The 23,016-nt window shown below is 36.0% G+C and overlaps 1 protein-coding gene and 1 long non-coding RNA gene across 2 annotated transcripts in view; one reads left to right on the plus strand and one right to left on the minus strand.

Annotated features, from left to right (window-relative positions):
• The window catches only part of LOC131982946 (uncharacterized), a 596,045-nt gene that overhangs the window by 379,685 nt on the left and 193,344 nt on the right, over positions 1-23,016 (plus strand). The window lies entirely within an intron of this gene.
• LOC131982920 (brain-specific angiogenesis inhibitor 1-associated protein 2-like protein 1) overlaps positions 1-23,016 on the minus strand; it is a 77,406-nt gene that overhangs the window by 54,318 nt on the left and 72 nt on the right. The window contains exons 1-3 of the mRNA XM_059347517.1: positions 22,548-23,016; positions 13,396-13,471; positions 13,160-13,246 (exon numbers count right to left, since the gene is read on the minus strand). The exon at positions 22,548-23,016 is cut by the window's right edge and continues 72 nt beyond it. Of these exons, the coding sequence (XP_059203500.1) occupies positions 13,160-13,246; positions 13,396-13,471; positions 22,548-22,598 (214 nt within the window). The 5' untranslated portion in view covers positions 22,599-23,016. The remainder of the gene's footprint in view (positions 1-13,159; positions 13,247-13,395; positions 13,472-22,547) is intronic.

The following is a 23,016-nucleotide window of genomic DNA, read 5'->3' on the forward strand; positions in this document are numbered from 1 at the left end:
AAATGACTGGAAAAACACTAAATTACTTTAAAAAAGACACAAAATGACCAAAAAGACACAAAATTACTAAAAAAAAGGACACAAAATGACCAAAAAAAGACACAAAATCACTTAAAAAAAGACACAAAATGACAGGAAAAAAACTAAATTACTAAAAAAAGGAAACAAAATGACCAAAAAAGACACAAAATTACTTAAAAAAAGACACAAAATGACCAAAAAGACACAAAATGTCCAAAAAAGACACAAAATGACTGAAAAAAACCACTAAATTACTTTAAGAAAAAGACACAATATGACCAAAAAAGACACAAAATTACTAAAAGAAGACACACAATTACAAAAAAAGACACAAAATTATTTTTAAAAAGTAATTAAAGGGACCTTCCACACACGACACGGTAAAGTGCCATTCATATAAAACTCACATTATACTTTCATATCAAGGTGGGGGCCACAAAATATCGTCTCAAGGGCCGCAATCGGCCCGCGGGCCGCGAGTTTGACACCCATGTTGTAGATGCAACAAATGTGAAAAGCAGCCATTGGCTCCATAAAAACCTTGAAGAAAGGTTTTCTAAAGAATAATAAAAGACAACAGCTGCCTTTGTGTCTTGAAATAAGGAGAGAACTCCATAGAGAATAAGGATAAAACTCTACTGGTGGGAGGGAAAAAAAACCCCGTTCTCAGAGTTCTGACGTGTAAAAATTGACGACACAAAACTGTGACAGAAGTTCAATAGGCTGCTGATGTATCACTGTGTCCTGTTCATTCATCAGCATGTAAACACGGCCCTTCCCCGCTCTGTCTTTCAACACCTCCACCGCCCCACCTTGCCTTATGGCGAGACCGGCTCTTTCACTCAGCAGTTCAAACAGATAAAGGGCCAACAGATCGTCGCCGTAAATCTGCCCTCTGACACAGCAGGAGGAAAGAACCTGACAGGAGGAGTTAGACCGGCGGCCGGGAGAGGAGAGACAGTTTGTTAAGGCGGTATGTAGGGACGCTGGGAAAAAAACAAGACTGTAGCTGATGGGAATGCACAGAGGTGATTAAAAATTGAGGAATAAAAACATAGAGAGTAGAGAGAGCTTGTCTCTATTGTTAGACTTCCGGTGAGAGATGCTGGCTGATTTTTTGTAAACATGATGAGACACAACAGCATCTCTTTGTAGACCTTTATAGGCATCTAAAAAAAAAATAGAATATCATGAAAAAGTTCCATATTTTTTACCAAACAGATGTGTTTTCAGGTTTGGGATGATGCATTTTTCCAGCTGATCCAAGAGGTTAAGAAGGAGGAGAGAAAAATCAGAAAAATCATAATTACCAAAAGTTGTTTAGTTTTCACTGGAAAAATGTATCTGAAAAGTAACTATATAACTGCATAAACTATTCTAGTAAAGTGACGACAGTTTAAAGTCCAGCAGGCCTGCAGCACTTACAGGTACATCTAAAAAAAATTAGAATATCGTGAAAAATGTCAATATTTTTTGTCAATCATTACAGAAAGTGAAAGTCCTTTTGTTTACTCCTTTTTTATTGATCTTATGTAATATTATCATTTTATGAGACACAGAGTTTTGTGTTTTCATTATCTCTAAGAATCAGAATCATCAAAATTACAAGAAAAAGGCTTGAAATATTTCACTCTATGTGTAATGAATCTATATAATATATGAGTTTCACTTTCTGAAATAACTTTTTCACAATATGGTGCTCTATAAAAGGACTCTGATACTGTCTTTACTACAACTCCGTCACATTTGGACTTGGAGAAGAAAGACGTCTCTGAAACAGAAAAGAGCTGTTCCAACTTATCATTATTGTGTGTTCAAAACATGCACCATGGTTTTAAAACTGACTGTTATTAATAGCAACATGGCAGTAAAAAAAAAAATGCTGGCTAATCTCCAGGGGAGAACAGCTATGGCCTTAAGTCAGTCTCACAAAGTATCGAAGAAAAGACTTTGTTAGAGTGTTGGAGACAGATGCAGGTATATCTAAAAAAAATTAGAATATTGTGAAAAAGTTCAATATTTTTTGTCAGTTATTTCAGAAAGTGAAACTCGTATATTATATAAATTCATTACACATAGAGTGAAATATTTCAAGCCTGTTTTTCTTGTAATTTTGATGATTCTGGCTTAGAGATAATGAAAACACAAAACTCAGTGTCTAAGAAAAATTAGAATATTACTTAAGATCAATTTAAAAAAAGGATATTTTAAACAGAAAATGCCTTCAGGCCATCTGTGTCTGGTGTCTCTCACTTTCCTCTTAACAGCCCATAGACTCCTATGAGGTTCAAGTCAGCCTAGTTTGCTAAGCCAAAATCATCAAAATTACAAGAAAAACAGGCTTGAAATATTTCACTCTATGTGTAATGAATCTATATAATGTATGAGTTTCACTTTCCGAAATGATTGACAAAAAATATTGAACTTTTTCATGATATTCAAATTTTTTTTAGATGTACCTGTATACCAGAGAGAGAATGAGAGGCACATGATAGCAAAGATTAAGAAAAGTACACAACAATAATCAGAATGACGCTGGTTTTAAAGTAAACCAGGCACTAAAAGGGCCAGGCTGATAACCCAGGACTGGCACGTCTGCCCTTCAAGTTCCCTTATCTCACAATAAGAAGTACGTAATCTGAAAAACGTCAGCAGGCGTGGTGTGTTAAACACCTGACGGACTGGTTTATTTGTAAGACACACAAGTAGTGAGTCATCAGCATATTGCCGAATCTTAATCCTGAAATTAATACATATGTGTCATGTTACTGACTCAAACGTCTTAGCTTTTATGACGTCACAGGGATCAACGGTCTTTCTCTGCCACTTCACACTCATTTGTTTATTGTTGTCGCGGTCTAAATGTTGCCAGGCAGCAGGAGTTTACCGACCGAGTGAGCAAGGTGTGAGGGCAAAAGTGTGTCATGATGTGGAGTGCAACGGGAGCAATCCACCGCCATCAGCTAACAAAACCAAGCCGAGATAAAGCCACACAATACAGACGGGCTGCCCACAGAGCTGTTTGCCCAGGCTGTAAATGGGTCTGCAGTGCTGGCTGCACACACTGTGCTTTGTGGAGCATTTCAGCATTACAGAGGTGACAGCTGTTACTCAAACCACAAAGGGAAGCATCTGACAATCCAGAAAGCCTGAGTGAGAAGTTAAGTATCTAAAGTGCAACTTTCTGCTCTGATGTTAGGAGTGTTTGAGCCGTACAGTAGGCACATGTGAAAGTGCAAAGCGGTTTATGACTCATCAGAAACCAAACTGTCACTATTATGGTTAGTCTGTTTCCACCCTAATGCTGGGCTTACACAAAAAGATTTCCACAGTCGGAATTTTATACATTTCTACATCCAAGTTCTGACTTTCAGTGTAAATTGAACACACCATAATATGGCGGTATGTAAGAACGTGTTAGACCCGGCTTCAAAATTAAAAGCAAACACATGTAGCTTTCAAAATAAGAGCACATGGATGTGTTAGCAGGATCCACCATGGAATTTACAAGAAGACTGTCAAAATAAGATGCCTTAAATAAAACAGAACCCTTATTGTCCTTAACAATAATTAATTAAAAATATGCAATGATTAAGATGGAATAGTGGCATTAGAACAGGGATGGGCAACTGGAGGCCCGGGGGCCGCATACGGCCCGCACCCTCACTTGAAGTGGCCCTCAGTACAACTACATGCATTTGAGCATGAAATCTTAAAAGTGCAGTGTAAAAATCCACAAAATGACTTTGCTGTTCTTTCACTGGAAAAAAAAGAAAGAAATCACAGTAAGTGGTTTATTTTTTATTTGCTTCAGACCTTTTGTATTCCTATTTATACTGTTATACATGCATTTGAGCATGAACTATGTTAAGTTACTGCACTGTAAACATATTTAAAATTGCAGTTTCATCATATCTGGTTAAGTTCACAGTCCTATATGTGGCCCTGTGGTAGTGTTGATGAAAAATTGTGGCCCCCTCCAGCATTTAAGTTGCCCATCGCTGCATTAGAAAGTGCGAGAGGCAACAAATTTAGGCTTTTAGGGCAAAATTTCTCCAGGGGACCATGCCCACGGACCACCCTACTTTGTTTAGGTCCCCCCATCATAGACTGTATAGATAAGAAATTTCCCAGCAGTATGTTCAGGGTAATTAAAGGAGGAGAGATGTTTTTGGGTCCTTCATTGAGTCAGCTTCAAGTCAGTAAATTTGTTTGGCTGCACTGGGAATTTCATGCACAAACTTCTCTTTATTTATGTAAAGATGTTGGTTGTTGTTTACACTACGGTTTGTTAAAAATGTTTAAATAAAACATATTTTGGTTAAGGCATGGAGTGGAAAAATTACTCATTGAGTTGAAATCATTTGCTGACAGCTTCGCCCCCCAGTTCAAAAATCTCCACTTCTAGCCAAGAAAAGAAACATCAACCTTTTCATGTTATAGCCGTGCTGTATTTATCTTTTCATGTTATATTTATCTTTGCAAACTACTCCATTTGTCGTAGCAGTTGGGATTAGAGTTAATAGAATAGGGTCATGAAACACGATGAAACACCCAGAAATTCAGCCCGGAATCTGCAGCTTTTAGCACTGCAGGAACATGCGACTCGCTTTGCACAAAATGTGTGTTTGTCCTTGAGGCGATGTAGTTCATGTCACAGTGTCACAGTATGTGCTGTTTGAGCACTACTTAGTGTTTTAAATCAGTGCTACGTTGCCTCTGGCGAAGGTGTAAATCTTGCATGGAAACATGTCATGTTCTGACACGTCATCACAGGAGATAACAGGTGAGACAAAGGAAAGACTGAAATGCAACTGATCTTTATTTTCTTTCTAAAAATGGATTGGTGGCATTCATCAGTACAAGTTTCAGCCATGCCATTATAAATGCATTCTATGAACAATGATGGCTTGATTGCAATAGATAAAAAAAATAAAAAAATGTTATCAAGCTCCATTCTTGTGCAGTGATCTCAGAGGCTACGGCAGACCAGAGATAAAGTTGGACAAATTAAGCAAAAGTATAAGTCTGAGAGCGAAATGAACAGAACTTCATGTGTGCTAAACATAGCAAGAGAAAAAACGGGAGCTGATTTTGCTGGTAGCATGCAAATATGCCCACGGTTCTTCCACTGTTTTTGACTGTGGGAAAAATAATCCTGGCACGGGAGAAAGCCACCTGACACACCATGCAAACATGCTTGGATTATGTAAAGTGGGCCTGATGCCATTTGAGCAGGCCAGGACCATCAAAGGACGCCATGTGTATGTGTGTGTGTGTGTGTGTGTGTGTGTGTGTGGGTCTGCAAAGCTCTCGTTGCTGTAAAAGGACGAGGAAGATTGGATGAGATTCAATTCCCTGTGGATAACAAATTGCTGCACGGTCACGGCGTCTCACAGGCAGATAAATACTCTTCTCATTTTTTTTTGGCAACAGTTGTAGGGTCCTTGTCAAAATTCTCTGAGGAGACCGGCAGCATATTTTAGCTTCCAGCATCAGTAACACTTAGTTTCACCTCAAATACAGTTAGGAGATTTAAAGAGTCATTACAGCAAGACCCTGACATCCTGGTGCTTCATCTGATGCGTCATTTTCTGCCAGTTTGGGTCTGTCAATCAAAACAACGATAAAAGGTGGAGTTTGGTGACACTTTGGCCCTCATTTATCAAACGAGCGTAGAAACAAGCGTAGAAACTAGCATAGAAAGTAGCGTAGAAACTACCGTAGAAACTACCGTAGAAAGTAGCGTAGAAACGAGCATAAAACTAGCATAGAAACTAGCGTAGAAACTAGCGTAGAAACTAGCGTAGAAACTAGCATAGAAACTAGCGTAGAAACTAGCGTAGACACTAGCGTAGACACTAGCATAGAAACTAGCATAGAAACTAGTGTAGAAACTAGCATAGAAACTAGCATAGAAACTAGTGTAGAAACAAGCATAAAACTAGAGTAGAAACTAGCATAGAAACTAGCATAGAAATTAGCGTAGAAACTAGTGTAGAAACAAGCATAAAACTAGAGTAGAAACTAGCATAGAAATTAGCGTATAAACTAGTGTAGAAACAAGAGTAGAAACTAGCGTAGAAACTAGCGTCGAAACTAGCGCAGATCTGAGCATTTATTTCGTCTTACAACAGGGTTCATGTGGGATTTATCAAACGATCGTATCTCTCCAATCACAGTGAATGATCGGCTGTTGATAAATGTGGCGGCTCGAAACAAGCGTCATTTAAATACCAAGCCTTAATATAATAATATATAATATACATAATAGGCCTACTTCAGGACCCCTCACATCCAATAGGAATTTGAAAAACTCCCTTCAGTAAGAAGATACAGGGTAGAGCAACAAGAAACATCTCAGAAACAAGAAGACGCAGGCGGAGTGGTCTTCATTTCAGATTATAGGCTATAGGCTATTCAGTTTATATATTTTTTTCCATTGAAAATGCGGTTATCTATAGTCAGATTGCAAGAAAATTAAAGTAAGTATTTACAAGCACTTTTCAAACCTTGAAATCCAACATTAAAATTCAAGCATTTTCAAGGATTTCACGCACCCGTACCAACCCTGTGTATTAGCTCTTTCATCTGTACTTTTCCTACTATGAGATTTTGAAATGTCTGCTGTAAAAAAGGTCTATCAAGATCCAAAAATTGTATTGTATCACTAGAAATGATAGGCCCAATGGATGATGTAGACAAACCATGACAACAGAGATTTAATGTACATGTAGGGTGACCTGTGGATTCACTCCAGCACCCACTAATCCTTGTATGAGAGGGACAGACAGAGACAGAGAGAGACACTCTGGTCTCATGACGGATCAGTTTAGTCTGAGTCATTATGGGGATTATGTAGAGCAGGGGCTGATTAAATACACATTACAAACAGTCATCTCATCTAATAAACCGGCTCTGTAATGTATTGAGTCTGTGTCCAACCTGTGAGATTAAATATGGATTTTTAGAAAACATTATGAACTATAAGGACGCAGAAAGTCTTGCCATAAAACATGAGCTGTTTAAAAACAATAGAAGAAGTCTCCGCGTCTTGTTTAGTGGAGCTGCCCTGTCAGAAACCTGAGCTTCAGTGACGCGTAGCCAACCAGAAACCAGATACTCTTGAGAGGCATTGGAGGACCTGTGCACCGCGTCCTCCTACCTTCTTCCTTTAATTCCTTTACACTCCCTCCTCCTCCTCCTCCTCCTCCTGCTCCTCTGCCAGAGTTCAAATGTCAACAGTTCTTTCATTCAAGCTCTCAGGCTCTGACTCCTCTGGTCACACTAGGAACCTTCCCACATTAAAGTGTCTGTAAATGTATTTCACCTACGTATTGAGTTGTGTACTTATTGTGCATTATTCCAAATTCCTCCAACAATTTTAAAACCTGGAGAATTCATAATTTAAATCAAGTTAACAGTCTGTCTCACTTGGTCGCCTGTGAATGGCGTCATATTCTCTTTGTGCATATGTGAGTAGTATCAATGAATGGAGTGTTAATGAACTTCGATGCGCATTGTGAAGATTTGAATGAAAAAAGCTGGATGGAAACACCAAAATCCGATTCAACTTTCAGAAGGCATAAAACGCAAGACACAAAATGACCAAAAAAATACACAGAATGACCAAAAAGGACACAAACTTATTTAAAAAAGACACAAAATGACCAAAAAAGACACAAAATTACAAAAAAAGACACAAAATTAAAAAAAAAAATACACAGAATTACAAAAAAGACACAAAATGACCAAAAAATACACAGAATTACCAAAAAAGACACAAAATTATTTAAAAAAAAGACACAAAATGACCAAAAAAGACACAAAATGACTAAAAAAAGACACAAAATGACAAAAAAAAGACAGAATTACCAAAAAAGACACAAAATGATTTTAAAAAAGACACAAAATGACCAAAAAAACACACGGAATTACCAAAAGAGACACAAAATTACTTAAAAAAAGACAAAATGACACAAAAAATACACAGAATTACCAAAAAGACACAAAATACCAAAAAAGTAATTAAAGGGACCTTCCACACACAACACGGTAAAGTACCATTCATATAAAACTCACATTAAACTTTCATATCAAGGTGGGGCCCACAAAATATCGTCACGAGGGCCACAATTGGCCCGCAGGCCGCGAGTTTGAGACCCATGCTCTAAACAATGTCCTCTTACAGTGGGAACCAACAGCAACATTTAGGGACACATGGACAATAAATACAGATGTTTACTTCAAGTAATTTGAGTCTTGTTGTTAAAAATCCATGCCGTTTCTGCACCTTCCAATAAAACTGGTGGGGAAGTTGTTTTAAATTAAATCTCTCAATATAATGTTTGATTTACAGTGTTTTGTTCTGTTTGTATAATTAATGTGACTTTGGACTGCTTGGCTTATCAGGGCTGCAAATCTAATTTCCCAGAGTGGGACAATAAAGCTGAACTGATGTGAACCCAAACAGATAACACAGTGTCAGGAGGACATGTTTGTTTTTCAGAGACTGAAAATGAAAGTGCATCACCTGCACTCTGAGTATATATTATGAGCTACGCATGACAAACCAAAGTGTTGCTGCCATGTTATTATGAGGACAATGTGTCAGTCTGCAATGTGGGAAGAAAGCAGACTGTTTTGAAAGACAGTAGACACAAAATACAGTCACCTCCACAACTTGTACATGACATGATCTATTAAAATGATGAACCACCAAAATCAGTATTCAGAAATCGTTTTTTTTTTTTATGTTTATGTCCCCTCAAATGTCTGTCGTTGAGTATGATGACGTGTTTCTTTGCAGAGTTTGTCACATTCCTCTACTGAAGAGGGAGACGTCTGCACGCGATCTGAGACGCCAGGCAAGAAAGATTAGGTATGTCACAATTTCAAGAGCCAATTAAAAGCCGCAACAAAAAAAAAAGCCTGCAGGGCAGAGCACAGAGAATGAAAACACACTAACGTCATAGCTGATTATTATAAAATACAGTAGGATATTGTTGTAAATCCACCATAAATACACAGCTTGCTAAGCTAACTACTTAGCTAACTTCTTGGCTAAGTAGCTTGCTAAGCTAACTACTTAGATAACTTCTTGACTAAGTAGTTAGCTTAGCAAGCTATTTAGCCAAGTAGTTAGCTATATAATAATACAAAACCTTTTTTCTTCATAAAGTATGAGAGGCAAAATGGCAGCCACTGCCAGTTTCAAGCTAGCACATAAGTTGCGAACTACACTCATTGTAATAATTGACGATTTCCGTGCACAAAAGACTCCTCGCCCAATTCTTGAGGCTCAAACATAAATCTCTCCCATGTTTCCTCTAACGGAGAAAATACACCAGATGCCGACACTATCTGCAGATTGCAGCTGGCTTGCACTGTTCTTTCACCGGTCAACCTAGCACAAGCAGCACTTGCAGGTCCAAAGTATCTCAATGAGGGAAAAAGAGAGAAAGAAATGCGCTTCCAGGCCTTACTTACATTTTGTTTTTAACCATGTTAAACAAATATGCATCATAGAAGAGTATTGTACATACTTTAAAACATGTGTGAAGGAAAACTCTAAGCTTCTCCTGCAGCATAGTTTACTTCTCAGCTGTCCATAATTCCCACAAGCTGCAAACAGTCTGCAACAACAAGGACTGTTTCCAACATGCTGAACAGATGGAGGGATAGAAAGCTGAGATGTGGATTTATAATCATAATATTTCGCACAATAAAAACTAGAATCCATTGCAGCAAAAATGAATTCAGTCTGACCAGAAACACTTCTTCAGTAAAGAAGAAGAGGAACTTCAAAAATGTGTCACTCTTCACATCTACAGGTACATGTCAAAAAATTTGAATATCGTGAAAAAGTTTAATATTTTTTGTCAATTATTTCAGAAAGTGAAACTCATATATATTATATAGTTTCATTACACAGGGAGTGAAATATTCCAAGCCTGAATTTCTTGTAATTTTAAAGAAAAAGGATATTGTATTGAGTGTATAAAAATGGAGATACTTTTTAGAAGCCTGACATTTGTGTTTAAAATATTCCTTTTTCTTTATTGATCTTATGTAATATTCTAATTTTCTGAGACACTGAGTTTTGTGTTTTCATTATCTCTAAGCCAGAATCATCAAAATTACAAGAAAAACAGGCTTGAAATATTTCACTCTACGCATAATGTATCTATATAATTTATGAGTTTCACGTTCTGAAATAACTTACAAAAAACTTTTTCATGATATTCTAATTTTCTGAGATGTAGCTGTACACGGGGTAAATGCTTCATTATTCAGATGGAGTATCACTTTAAGTGGTACCAGGACAACGCCAGGTGGCACACCCATTGAGCTGCTCAATTTAATTAGCAGTTTTGCTGCCAATCAGCAGGGGAGTTGAGGGGCATACAGTGGTTATATTAAAGTGTGCCACTAGTGACAGACATCTTTGGACTACAAATGAGCCTGTGGGAGCTCCAGCCTGGGGAGTTGGTTAGACAACAAGCCTCGGAGTGTTTTCTAACCCTGCCACACGTACATCCATCACAAGCTTCATGCTGGCTTTAATCAAAGAAGAACTGCAGCTGTGTTCAAGCTGCGCTGCTCCTTGGCTTGTTTATCTCAATAACAATAGAAAGGCACAACAAAAAGGAGCAATCATTTGATGAAAATTCAGCAGCATTGGCTTTGAAGAGCCATGCTGCTTGGAAGCTGTTGTCATATTTTGTAGATTATGTTTAAGACCTAAAAACATCATGACCAGAAGATGGAAAACATCCAAAATACACATTTAGGTGTTTATTTAAGTAAACTCTTTCTACTTGCGTCTGTTGATTTCTCGTAAATTGACTAAAAGTTTGCATTTGATGACACTTTTTTTAAAGCATATTTTAGCATAACATTTCAGAAAACTTGTAATACAAAAAAAAATGTAAGTAGTCAACAGCAGAATTTTCATGTGATATAGTTTTGTCTTTAGTAGACACAAAATGACAAAAAATAATTACTAAAAAAGACACAAAATTACAAAAAAAGACACAAAATGACTGAAAAAACACTAACTTACTTAAAAAAGACACAAAATTACAAAAAATACACAAAATTGTTAAAAGTGGACACAAAATGACCCCAAAAAGACACAAAATGACCAAAAAAGACACACAATGACCGAAAAAACACTAAATTACTTTTAAAAAAGACAGAATTACTAAAAAAGACACAAAATTGTTTTAAAAAGACACAAAAATACTAAAAAATACTAAAAATCACCAAAAAAGGCACAAAATTATTTTAAAAAGACACAAAAATACTAAAAAATACTAAAAATTACCAAAAAAAAAGCACAAAATTATAAAAAAAGACACAAAATTATGGCTTAATACTTTGAAAGGACTGCTCACTACTGTTTACAAAATATTAGATTTTTTATCACTCAGTGCAGCCTGAGGTCACTGCAGATTCATCTGTCCAGGCTGAAGAAAAAAAAAAGTGTATAAATTGATTTACTTGCCAATAACCTGAAGCTGGTTGAATTTAACACCAAAGAATGGGATGATTTATTCTACTTAGCTTTATCTTGTATATATTACTTTGCACCTCATTGATTTCTCTTCTATTCCTATTGATTTTGAGGCGCTGCTATAAAAACTCTACTCATAAAAATGTAAACAGCAGTTATATAAAGGGCAGAATGAGAAACTGTTGATGTTTGATAGAGAAGAACTTATCCAGAAAATATCCATAAGGTATAAAGACACAAACTAATGACACAGAAAAAAACAAAATGTGCTTTTATAACCTCTTTTGCAATATTCTCTTGCTTGGTCTCCCTAAAAAAGCTGTTGGCCGCCTACAACCTGTACAGATAGCAGCAGACGGAGAGCAGGCAGAGAGCACATATAGCTCCTATTTAAAGTCACTTACTGCATCAGTTTCAGGATTAATTTCAAGATTTCCTTACTAGTTTTTAAATCACTTTCATAGTCTTTCATGCATTTAAGATATGAACCAATCAGATCCTCTGCAGCTGGCCTCCTTTATATTAACCCATTTAAGGTGGGAAAGCATTATCACATTTCTACCATTAAAACCGGGAAAGCGGATACGTCGTTTTGTAGTATTTGTATTTTTTTCCACTTATTTTCGGTCTCTTGGCCAATGAAATGTATCAGAATACATGTGGGAGTGTCGCAATGCAACATGGGACTATTCCAGAACTTTGAAAACATCACCAAAAAAAAGACACAAAATGACCAAAAAAAGACACAAAATGATTAAAAAAAATACAAAAAAGACACAAAATGACCAAAAAAAGACACAAAATGATTAAAAAAATACAAAAAAGACACAAAATGACCAAAAAAGACACAAAATGACAGAAAAAAAAGACACAAAATGACTATAAAAAGACACAAAATTACTAAAAAATTACCAAAAAAGACACAAAATGAGAATACATATGGGAGTGCCGCAATGCATCATGGGACTTTTCCAGAACTGAAATCATGGTGGAAGACGACTATAGCGGAGGAGCTCAGATATAACAGCTATAAGCTCTCAAATACTTTCTGAATTTCATTTCTATCTGCTACAGAGGCTGAAGAATCTATTAATTAGTAGGAAGAGTTGACACTTCTGTTGAATTTCCAGAAAAACTTCAGGTTTTAGGGGCTTATTTTAAAATCGCCCAGAGATTTAACAGGCATTTTTTCCAGTCGTTTTAGGCCTAAATGATCTGAGGGATATTTTTTTAAATACATATATTTAAACTTTGCCTCTTTATTTGTACCCAACTTATTAAAGTCTTAATCCCTGTTTTTAATATTTAATAGTCTTGTGTTTATCTTTTCTAGTGACTTGAATTTATCTTCAAAATTGTATTTTTTGTTGTAATCTTTTCTATTTTTGTTTTCCCTTTGTTGTCTGTCTGCTGTTTTAATCTTACTCTTTGAAGCACTTTGGGGTTGCAGGATTGTATGAAAGGTGCTTTATAAATAGAGTTCCACAGGTCCTCCAATTACTTAGAGACCCAAGTAAGACAAACAACTATTTAAAGAAAGCAGCAACTATCTCCACAGTCTGATATTTCCCCTCGTTGTAGCAGCAGAGAGCCAGAGCACAGGGCAACATGGAAACTTACCTAGTTCTCTGGAGACAGGAGACACTGCAGCGTTCTCCCCAATCTTAGACATTGCGTCAAAATACAATTTTCCCGCCAGGATCATTGCTGAGAAAATGATAAAATTATCATTAATGTTTGTAAAAGTGTTAAAATTAATTTGGCCCAAACAAAAAAAAAAACCCCAGCCACCTGTCAACCTTCTAGTTACGAACTCAGTTATTATGAATGTTAATAAAATGTCATAAAATGCTCACCAGATACGGATTTCTCATAGTTCTTGCCCAAGTTGACCAGATTCCTCAGTCCAGGGTTGAACTGGTCCATCACACTCTGGGTGGGTGGAGACAGAAGGAGAGACATTAGTCATCATTTTATTTAATTGTAATGTTGACACACTGCTGACTCAGCAGGTGGGAGAGTGTCCGGCTGTCTGAGTGACATCAGAGAAAAAAGTGAAGTCATGTTAAACCCTGTTGACTATTCATTAACAGGAGCTGTGACCTCTGACCTCTATGGAGGTAAAAATTAACAACACTATGGTCTCAATCGCTAGTAAAAAATCTTCCTCGAGACCTTTTGTTTGTAGTATTTGTAGTAGTTCAAATAATGGCCCCATTTAGAAGAAAATAGAAGATAAAGAATCATATGATTTGGGGCGGGGCTACCTTTGATTGACAGGTCACTAACAAGGCGAGCCGTCATCAGGAGAGAAGCAGAACAATGCGTATCCACGGCAACGTGTCAATAAAGTCATATATAATGTTATATAGATATAAAAAAGGACGTTTAGTGGTTTGGTCTCATAACTTTGATTCTTTCACTGTATTTTCACTTAATGACAGTTTATTTTATAACGTTTTGTTCAATAAAAATGTCTTGTTCAGTGTTTGGTTGGACTGACTTTTTGGAGATGCAACTATGGCCGCCGTCGCTAACTGTTCACAACGTTCGCCGCTGATGATAAACAAACCAGCATGGCTAATTATGCACAGCGTCTCCGCCAATCATAAACATCCTGATTGTGAATTAACCGGCATCACTAACTGTCCACAGAGTGTCCGGTGCTTGTTGTAAACAAACAGAGATCGCTAAGTGAACACCTCCTGCAACAGCAGCACATACACACTGTACTGCTACAGAGCTAACTGTTAGCCTGTTAGCACATACACACTGTACTGCTACAGAGCTAACTGTTAGCCTGTTAGCACATACACACTGTACTGCTACAGAGCTAACTGTTAGCCTGTTAGCACATACACACTGTACTGCTACAGAGCTAACTGTTAGCCTGTTAGCACATACACACTGTACTGCTACAGAGCTAACTGTTAGCCTGTTAGCACATACACACTGTACTGCTACAGAGCTAACTGTTAGCCTGTTAGCACATACACACTGTACTGCTACAGAGCTAACTGTTAGCCTGTTAGCACATACACACTGTACTAGCACTAGACTACTAAAATTATTAACAACTAGTGTTGTTAATAATTTTGTCTTTTTTAAATAATTTTGTGTCTTTTTCGGTAATTCTGTGTCTTTTTTTTGTGGTCATTTTGTTTCTTCTTTAAGTAATTTCATTTTTTTTCTGTCATTTTGTGTCTTTTTTTTGGTAATTTTGTGTCTTTTTTTATAATTTTGTGTTTTTTTGGTAATTTTGTGTCTTTTTTAAATAATTTTGTGTCTTTTTTAAATAATTTTGTGTCTTTTTCGGTAATTCTGTGTCTTTTTTTTGTGGTCATTTTGTTTCTTCTTTAAGTAATTTCATTTTTTTTCTGTCATTTTGTGTCTTTTTTTTGGTAATTTTGTGTCTTTTTTTATAATTTTGTGTTTTTTTGGTAATTTTGTGTCTTTTTTAAATAATTTTGTGTCTTTTTTAAATAATTTTGTGTCTTTTTTAAAATAATTCAGTCTTTTTTGTCATTGTGTGTCTTTTTTTGTCATTTTGTGTCTTTTTTTGGGTAATTTTGATACTGCCTCCAGCGGCCCCCTGGTAATTTGAGTTTGAGACCCCTGGTCTACAATGAACTGATGAAGCCAGTTGGAAGAAGAGGGAAACATCTTTTCCATGTAGAGAAAAACCTTCAGCGCCGTCTTTGCTCTTTGCTATTCTCGTGTGATCTTCTGATATCACAAGAATCCAGTTGCCGTGCAAGGTAAGCTTCAAAACTGCAGCACAGTTAAAACATCCCACTCCTACTAAATTTGTGTTGGGTCCCCTGGGACCTCGATCCCAACGCAGCCCTCTTTGCCCTATATTGCAATGTTAACAACAACATTACACAGTTTAATGGGTTATTGGCCCATTTTACACCCTTCCAACAAGTTTCATGGAAACCGAGCCAGCGGCGTTTCTGTAATCCTGCTGACAAACAAACAGAGATAATGACACAGAGACTTAAGAATGGGAGAAAATGCTGCAAAAGCAAAACAAACGAGGTAGAATTAGAGTATAAGAATGAAGTCTTGGGCGTGTTAGTCCATTTCTGAATCCTTTTCATCCTGCCTGTATACACCACTTAAAAAATGTTTAAATGCCATGTTGGTATATTTTTTTCACCTATATGACCTAATAATAATTAATTTTTTATTCTGACTTACTGGATCAGCACCAAAAAGAAACAAAGAAAAACCAACATAAATGTAATAATTTTGTGTCTTTTTTATTCATTTTGTGTCTTTTTTGGTAATTTTGTGTCTTTTTTTGTAATTTTGTGTCTTTTTTTTGTAATTTTGTGTCTTCTGTGTTATTTTTGGGTCATTTTGTGTCTTTATTGGTCATTTTGCCTTTTCATTTTGTATTTTTTTTGTCGTTTTGTGTCTTTTTTGAGTAATTTTGTGTCTTTTTTTTCAATTTTGTGTCTTTTTTTTCAATTTTGTGTCTTTTTTAAGTAATTTTGTGTCTTTTTTTGGTCTTTTTGTGTCTTTTTTTTGTAATTTTGTGTCTTTTTTGGTCATTTTGTCTCTTTTTTTTGGTCATTTTGTGTATTTTTTAGTCCTTTAGTCCAACATAAAATGTGATTTTGAATCTTCTTTTTCCTTTCAAAACACTATGATGCTCAATAAAGAATTTTAAATGTTGCAAATATAACATATAAGAGGGTTACATCCAGTTCTATCATTTTATACTAAATCTATTTGAGCTTGTCTCCAGTTTTACTTGGTATATCATCATCAAACTGAAACTGGCCTCATGGAGTTTACAGCCAGAACTTTAGAGGTAAATTTACAGTAGGGCTCCACGCTGCTTTGTTTTCTAGTCTGGATGTGGTGAAGAAGTCTGGATTTGGAGCTTTTGGAGACTCCAGAGGGTTAAAACAATGACTTTATAGAAGAACAGAAGATTTTTCCGACCCGTCATTTTGCATTTTTTACCTAAAGAACAAGCAGCCTTGATCAATGTCACAAGGTAGAGTTATAATCTATAATCATAACAGACGCCAGACTTATCTGTGTAACTACGGAGCTCTTCTTTCTCCATGTGATATCAGGATAAGGTCTTAGGTTTACGCCCATGACCAGAATGATTAAACATTGGTAAGCCACCTTAAGACGAACGATGTTCCCACCCCTCTTCTGAATCAGGCTTCTTCAATAAGTGACACATAAGCTGCAGACATTGTGTAATTAATGACAGTGTGTGTAAAAAAAAAAGACAAGACAAGTTGGATCCTCTCAGTCTAGAATTGATGAAATAGGTAAACCAGGGGTCCCAAACTCGCGGCCCGCGGGCCAATTGTGGCCCTTGTGACGATATTTTGTGGCCCCCACCTTGATATGAAAGTTAAATGTGTTTTATGTCTTTTTTGGTAATTCCCTGTCTTTTTTTTAGTCATTTTGTGTCTTTTTAAGTAAGTTAGTGTTTTTTCAGTCATTTTCTGTCATTTTTGTGTAATTTTGTGTCTTTTTTGGTCATTTTCTGTCTTTTTAAAATAATTTTGTGTCTATTTGTAATAATTTTGTGTATTTTTTTGGTTATTTTGTGTCTTTTTTGTGTCTTTTTTTAAGTAATTTAGTGTTTTTTCAGTCATTTTGTGTCTTTTTTTTTGGTCATTTTGTGTCTTTTTCGGTAATTATCTGTATTTTTTAAATCATTTTGTGTCTTTTTTAGTAATTGTGTATAATTTTAAGGTCATTTTGTGTCTTTTTTGGTAATTATCTGTATTTTTTGTAATATTGTGTCTTTTTTAAAGTAATTTAGTGTTTTTTAGTCTTTTTTTGGCAATTCAGTGTCTTTTTTTGGTCAGTTTGTTTCTTTCATTAATTTTGTTTTTCTGTCATTTTGTGTCTTTTTTTTGTAATTTTGTGTCTTTTTTGGTAATTTTGTGTCTTTTTTTTTGGTAATTTTGTATCTTTTTCTGGTCTCTTTGTGTCTTTTTTAAATAATTTAGTTTTTTTCTGTCATTTTGTGTCTTTTTTTGTAATTTTGTGTCTTTTTTTGGTCATTTTGATACTGCCTCCAGCAGCCACCAGGTAATTTCAGTATGAGACCCCTGATGTACACTAAAACCTTCGGGCAACAATAAGTCGGCTGTAATTAGCTGCAGCACTCATGTAAAACATACAGCGACTGTTGATTATAGCAGCGAGCCAGAGGTGATGGCTGCTGAGGAGCCTGCTGGATAATCTTACCACACAACACACACAGCCAGCTAAATTATTAAACCTGGAGTCTTTTTCCTGCATTTCATCACACCAAGGAGCCGTGGGGGCTGTCCCGAGAGGAGGCCAGAGGATAAAAGCTGCTCAAAGAGGCTAAATGCCTGTGAGAAAAACCATTTGAGTCTCATTTTTCCACCTTCCAGCCTCTTTATGTGGGCTACACTTTGACACCTGTGGAGCACGCAGACCTCACTGCACAGTGTGAGAAGTTAAAACTCTTGGTGGTGATTTGTGGCTCACATCCACTTATGTATGGTTATTTTCACTGGTTAGATTTCTCTGTTAAACCCAATGATGGGCGATACATCGATATAAATGATATATCAATATATTTTCGAATGTGATATGGAATTAGACCATATCGCATATATTGATATAGTTCAAATTGCAGACATTGTGTAATTAATGACAGTGTGTGTAAAAAAAAAAAGACAAGTTGGATCCTCTTAGTTCAGAATTCATGAAATGTGTAAACCAGGGGCCTCAAACTCACGGCCCGCGGGCCAATTGTGGCCCTTGTGATGATATTTTGTGGCCCCCACCTTGATTTGAAAGTTTAATATGAGTTTTATGTCTCTTTTGGTAATTTTTTGGTAATTCTGTGTCTCTTTATTTGGTAATTTTGTGTCTTTTTAAAATAATTTTGTGTCTTTTGTGGTAATTCTCTGTATTTTTTGGTAATTTTGTGTCTTTTTTGTGTCTTTTTTAAGTAATTTTGTGTCTTTTTTGGTCATTTTGTGTCTTGTTGGTCATTTTCTGTCTTTGTTTTAGTTATTTTGTGTCTTTTTTGGTCATTTTGTGTCTTTTTTTAGTTATTTGGTGTGTTTTTTTGGTCATTTTGTGTCTTTTTTTGGAAATTTTGTGTCTTTTTTAGTAATTGTGTGTATTTTTTTTGGTCATTCTGTGTCCATTTTTGTGTACACTTTGACACATGTGGAGCACGCAGACCTCACTGCACAGTGTGAGAAGTTAAACCCCTTGGTGGTGATTTGTGGCTCACATCCACTTATGTATGGTTATTTTCACTGGTTAGATTTCTCCGTTAAACCCAATGATGGGCAATATATTGATATAAAAGATATATTGATATTTGATATTGATATTTTCAAATGTGATATGGAATTAGACCGTATCGCATATATCGATATAGTTCAAATTGTGCACTGTGATCCTTGTTCCAGGCAAGCTACGGCTTTTATTTAAGATATTTTTTAATTTAAATGTGCGCTTAATGGAGCTTTGATTTCACAAAAAGGTTCTCCTGTTGTTATACAGTATTTATGATCACATAAATAAACGGTTTCTTTTGACTTTGAACATTTGTTCTCATTTTGCGATAAAAATATAAGGATATATATCGTATATCGATATTCAGCCTAAAAACTGTATATTGGGATATGACTTTTGGTCCGTATCGCCCAGCCCTACCAACCACAGTGGCAAAAATATTCCTTCTTAATAAAAATGAATAAAGTCATCATCATCATCACCCCAGTATTCATAAGCACAATCACTGTCTAAACTTTGGAAAACACTACAACTGTTTTAACATAAACATCTCATAAACATCGTCCTGCTGCCCCCGCGACCCGGCCCCGGATAAGCGGAATAAAATGGATGGATGGATCTCATGTCCTATTGGATTTATTCAAACATTGACTGAAATCATAGACATGTTTTTTTTATTTTATTTTAACATTAATAGACTTTTACCATTACCCATAAATTAAACAAAAAAAGATTAAATGAATGAATGAATGAACCACACAAAATCAAATTAAACTTTTCTTGGCAGTGATTATTCTCAAGCTGACTGTGTTGCAGACAGACAAGAGGCCATCTCAAATAGTTGAAATGACAATAAAAGGTTTTGACCAGTACACTGTAATAAATTATTTTGTAGTCATTTCATTTTACTTAATATATTTGATAAAATGTATTAAATATAAATGAGTCCTTGATTTTGAGGCAGTTCTTTAAGTAACTTGAATATAAAAATGTTTGAGATAGAATCTACTTTTTTTGATCACATTAAATATAATCTTTATATGTATTTAATTCTAAATCAAGAGAATTTTGAATGAATCCAACACAATAGAATTAGTCCGTTTTTAATTGACAGGCACTTCCTGTTAAGTTGTTATTAACTCAACTTGCAACGTAGTTAGATTTAATTAATAATATTGCGAGCAATCTGTTGCCTCAATTTTATTGAGTAGCTATTATTTCTCTTTTTTTTTTTTTTTTACAGTGTAGGGTTTTTTTTATGTGCACATGAAGCCTCAAGAAATTAACCTTTTTTTGAACCAATTGGATGAAAAGCTTCAAGGCTTCATGAGGCTTCATCTGGCCATCACTATCAGAGACCAAACAGTTCTTACCAACTATTGTAATGGTTTAAAAGGACACTATCCCTGCAATCGAGAGGTGCAAAAAAAAAAAAAAAAAAAAAAATGTAATTCACTTTCAAAGCACCCACTTGTGTTTGGAAAATATACTCAAGTTAATTACTGGATGGCACAGATGCCAGAGCACCCTAAAGAGCACTTCTAACGATGCTGATCAACCGCGGCAGCACTTTAATGAGGAAACGGCGATCCCAGGGTGGGGCTATTTTCTTCAAAACCAGTGATCCAAAGTCACTAATAGTCAGTTAAAGCCTCGGCGCTCCGAGGAAAGTCTGCTGGTAAACTGCAGTCTGTCTCTACTGATGAAGAGGAAAATGAAGAGGGGTTATACTAATAACTCAGCTGTACGCTACAGGAGGGAACCTCAGGAAGACACCACCTAAATATTAAAAATAGCTTATTTACGGCATCGATACTTGTATATAACACGTACAATAGCATCATTATATATAGTAGCTAGCAGCTAATATCGTTTTTTTGCAGATATATCTGTTTGAATCTGTATTTATGTTGCCAGATATGCATTGGTGTGAAAACTTTTTTATCCAACATAAAATGCAAAAAGTGATGCTTGGTTGAAGAAATTGTGTTTTTTTTCTCTATGGTACGGTGTTGCCCCATTTTCGACCTGTCAGATTTCTACAATGCATGTTTTTGAGTGATGCGATACTTTAAAAAAGAGGGAAGAGTATAGGGAACCAATAGCAATGCTTTAATTTGTCACATGACCTCCAGGAGGCCATATTGAAACCCTATTTTGCAGACTTTTCCAAAGTCGCATATATGGATATATTTTTGTTTTTTAACTATATAAGAGACTATAAGAGTGAAATATAAGTAATATTTCCTGCTGAAATGTGCTGTAATAGAAGTATAAAGTGAAATAATGTCAAGTTATACTTGAGTAAATGATATTCCACCACTGTGTTCAGCTATATTATCAGTCATAGAGAGAAAGTAAACTGATTACAGGTTGAGTTAATGAGTAAAAGTGTAAAATGTGAAATATTCAGGTAGCTCGGCTGCTTTAAACCACCTGTTAGACGTTCAGGCTGAACTGCAGCGGGTGAAGCTGTTCCACTCGTGGATGTATGAAGGTATTTTTCTCTCGTGTCCTATGATTTTTTCATAGGCTATTTTTATCTAAGATATTTTTTCATTTAAATGTAATTTTACGGAACTTTGATTAAAAAAAAGAGGCACTCCTGTTATTATACAGTATTTATGTTCACTTAAATAAACGGTTTCAATAAAAATGCTTGTGACATGTCATATTTGACTTTGACTGAACATTTGCTCTCACTTTGCGATAAAAATATTCGGGATATATATCGTATATCGATATTCAGCCTAAATATATCGGGATATGACTTTTGGTCCATATCGCCCAGCCCTAATTTTGAGCATCAGTTTTTGTTTGTTAACTAGTGACTATAAGAGTGAAATATACGTAGGGTTGTCAAAAGTAAAACGTTGTATCTGAATATGATACTCATTTTCAAAAGTAACGATCGCCCAGCCCTAGTTTTGAGCATAGGTACGTTTTTTTTGTTAACTAGAGACTATAAGAGTTATTTATAAGTAATATTTCCAGCTGAAATGTGCTGTAGTAGAAGTATTAAGTCAAATTATACTTGAGTAAATGATATTCCACCACTGTGTTCAGCTATATTATTAGTCATAGAGAGAAAGTAAACTGATTAACAGGTTGAGTTAATGAGTAAAAGTGTAAAATGTAAAATATTTACTCATTCTCTCATTTTGTGATAAAAATATCAGGATATATATCATATATGGATATTCAGCCTAAATATATCGGGATATGACTTTTGGTCCATACCGCCCAGCCCTAGTTTTGACCATAGGTACGTTATTTTGTTAACTAGTGATTATAAGAGTGAAATGTCAGTAGGGTTGTCAAAAGTAAAACGTTGTATCCGGATACAATACTCATTTTAAAAAGTAACGATCGCCCAGCCCTAGTTTTGAGCATAGGTACGTTTTTTTGTTAACTAGAGACTATAAGAGTTATTTATAAGTAATATTTCCAGCTGAAATGTGCTGTAGTAGCAGTATAAAGTCAAATTATACTTGAGTAAATGATATTCCACCACTGTGTTCAGCTATATTATTAGTCATAGAGAGAAAGTAAACTGATTACAGGTTGAGTTAATGAGTAAAAGTGTAAAATGTGAAATATTCAGGTAGCTCGGCTGCTTTAAACCACCTGTTAGACGTTCAGGCTGAACTGCAGCGGGTGAAGCTGTTCCACTCGTGGATGTATGGAGGTATTTATTTTCCTCTCGTGTCGTGGTCGCACCTGTTGTTTTACCCACCTTGTATGTACTTTCAGTGAGCTTGTTCACCTCCTCCACGCTCCTCGACATGTTTAATCCTCTCGAAACGCCCGATAAAGAAAAAGAAAAAAAAAAAAGAAAAACTACCGACGACAACCACAAAAAGATCCAACAGGGAAAAAGTGACCAAAGCTACGGACACATGAAATTCCTCATAGCCAGCAGGAGCCGCAAGACGCACACATAGCAACAAAAAAATGATAGAAACTGGGAGGAAGAAAAAGGGAAAAGTCCAGGAGGAGCTGACTGTTGCTGCTGCTGCTGCTCTGCGCGTGAGCACAAAAAAAGCTGAGCTGTCAAACTTGTTGTAGGTGGTGAGTTTAGAGGAGGGGAGGAGGAGGAGGAGGAGGAGGCCTGTGGAGGTAGGAAAAGGTGCACAGGTGTCAAGCCCACCGGAGTTAAAGAATAAACTGCTTTTCCGGTTAGCGGTACTTTCAAATTAAAGCTT

Source organism: Centropristis striata, chromosome 13, assembly GCF_030273125.1.
Source record: "Centropristis striata isolate RG_2023a ecotype Rhode Island chromosome 13, C.striata_1.0, whole genome shotgun sequence".
Lineage (NCBI taxonomy): Eukaryota > Metazoa > Chordata > Actinopteri > Perciformes > Serranidae > Centropristis > Centropristis striata.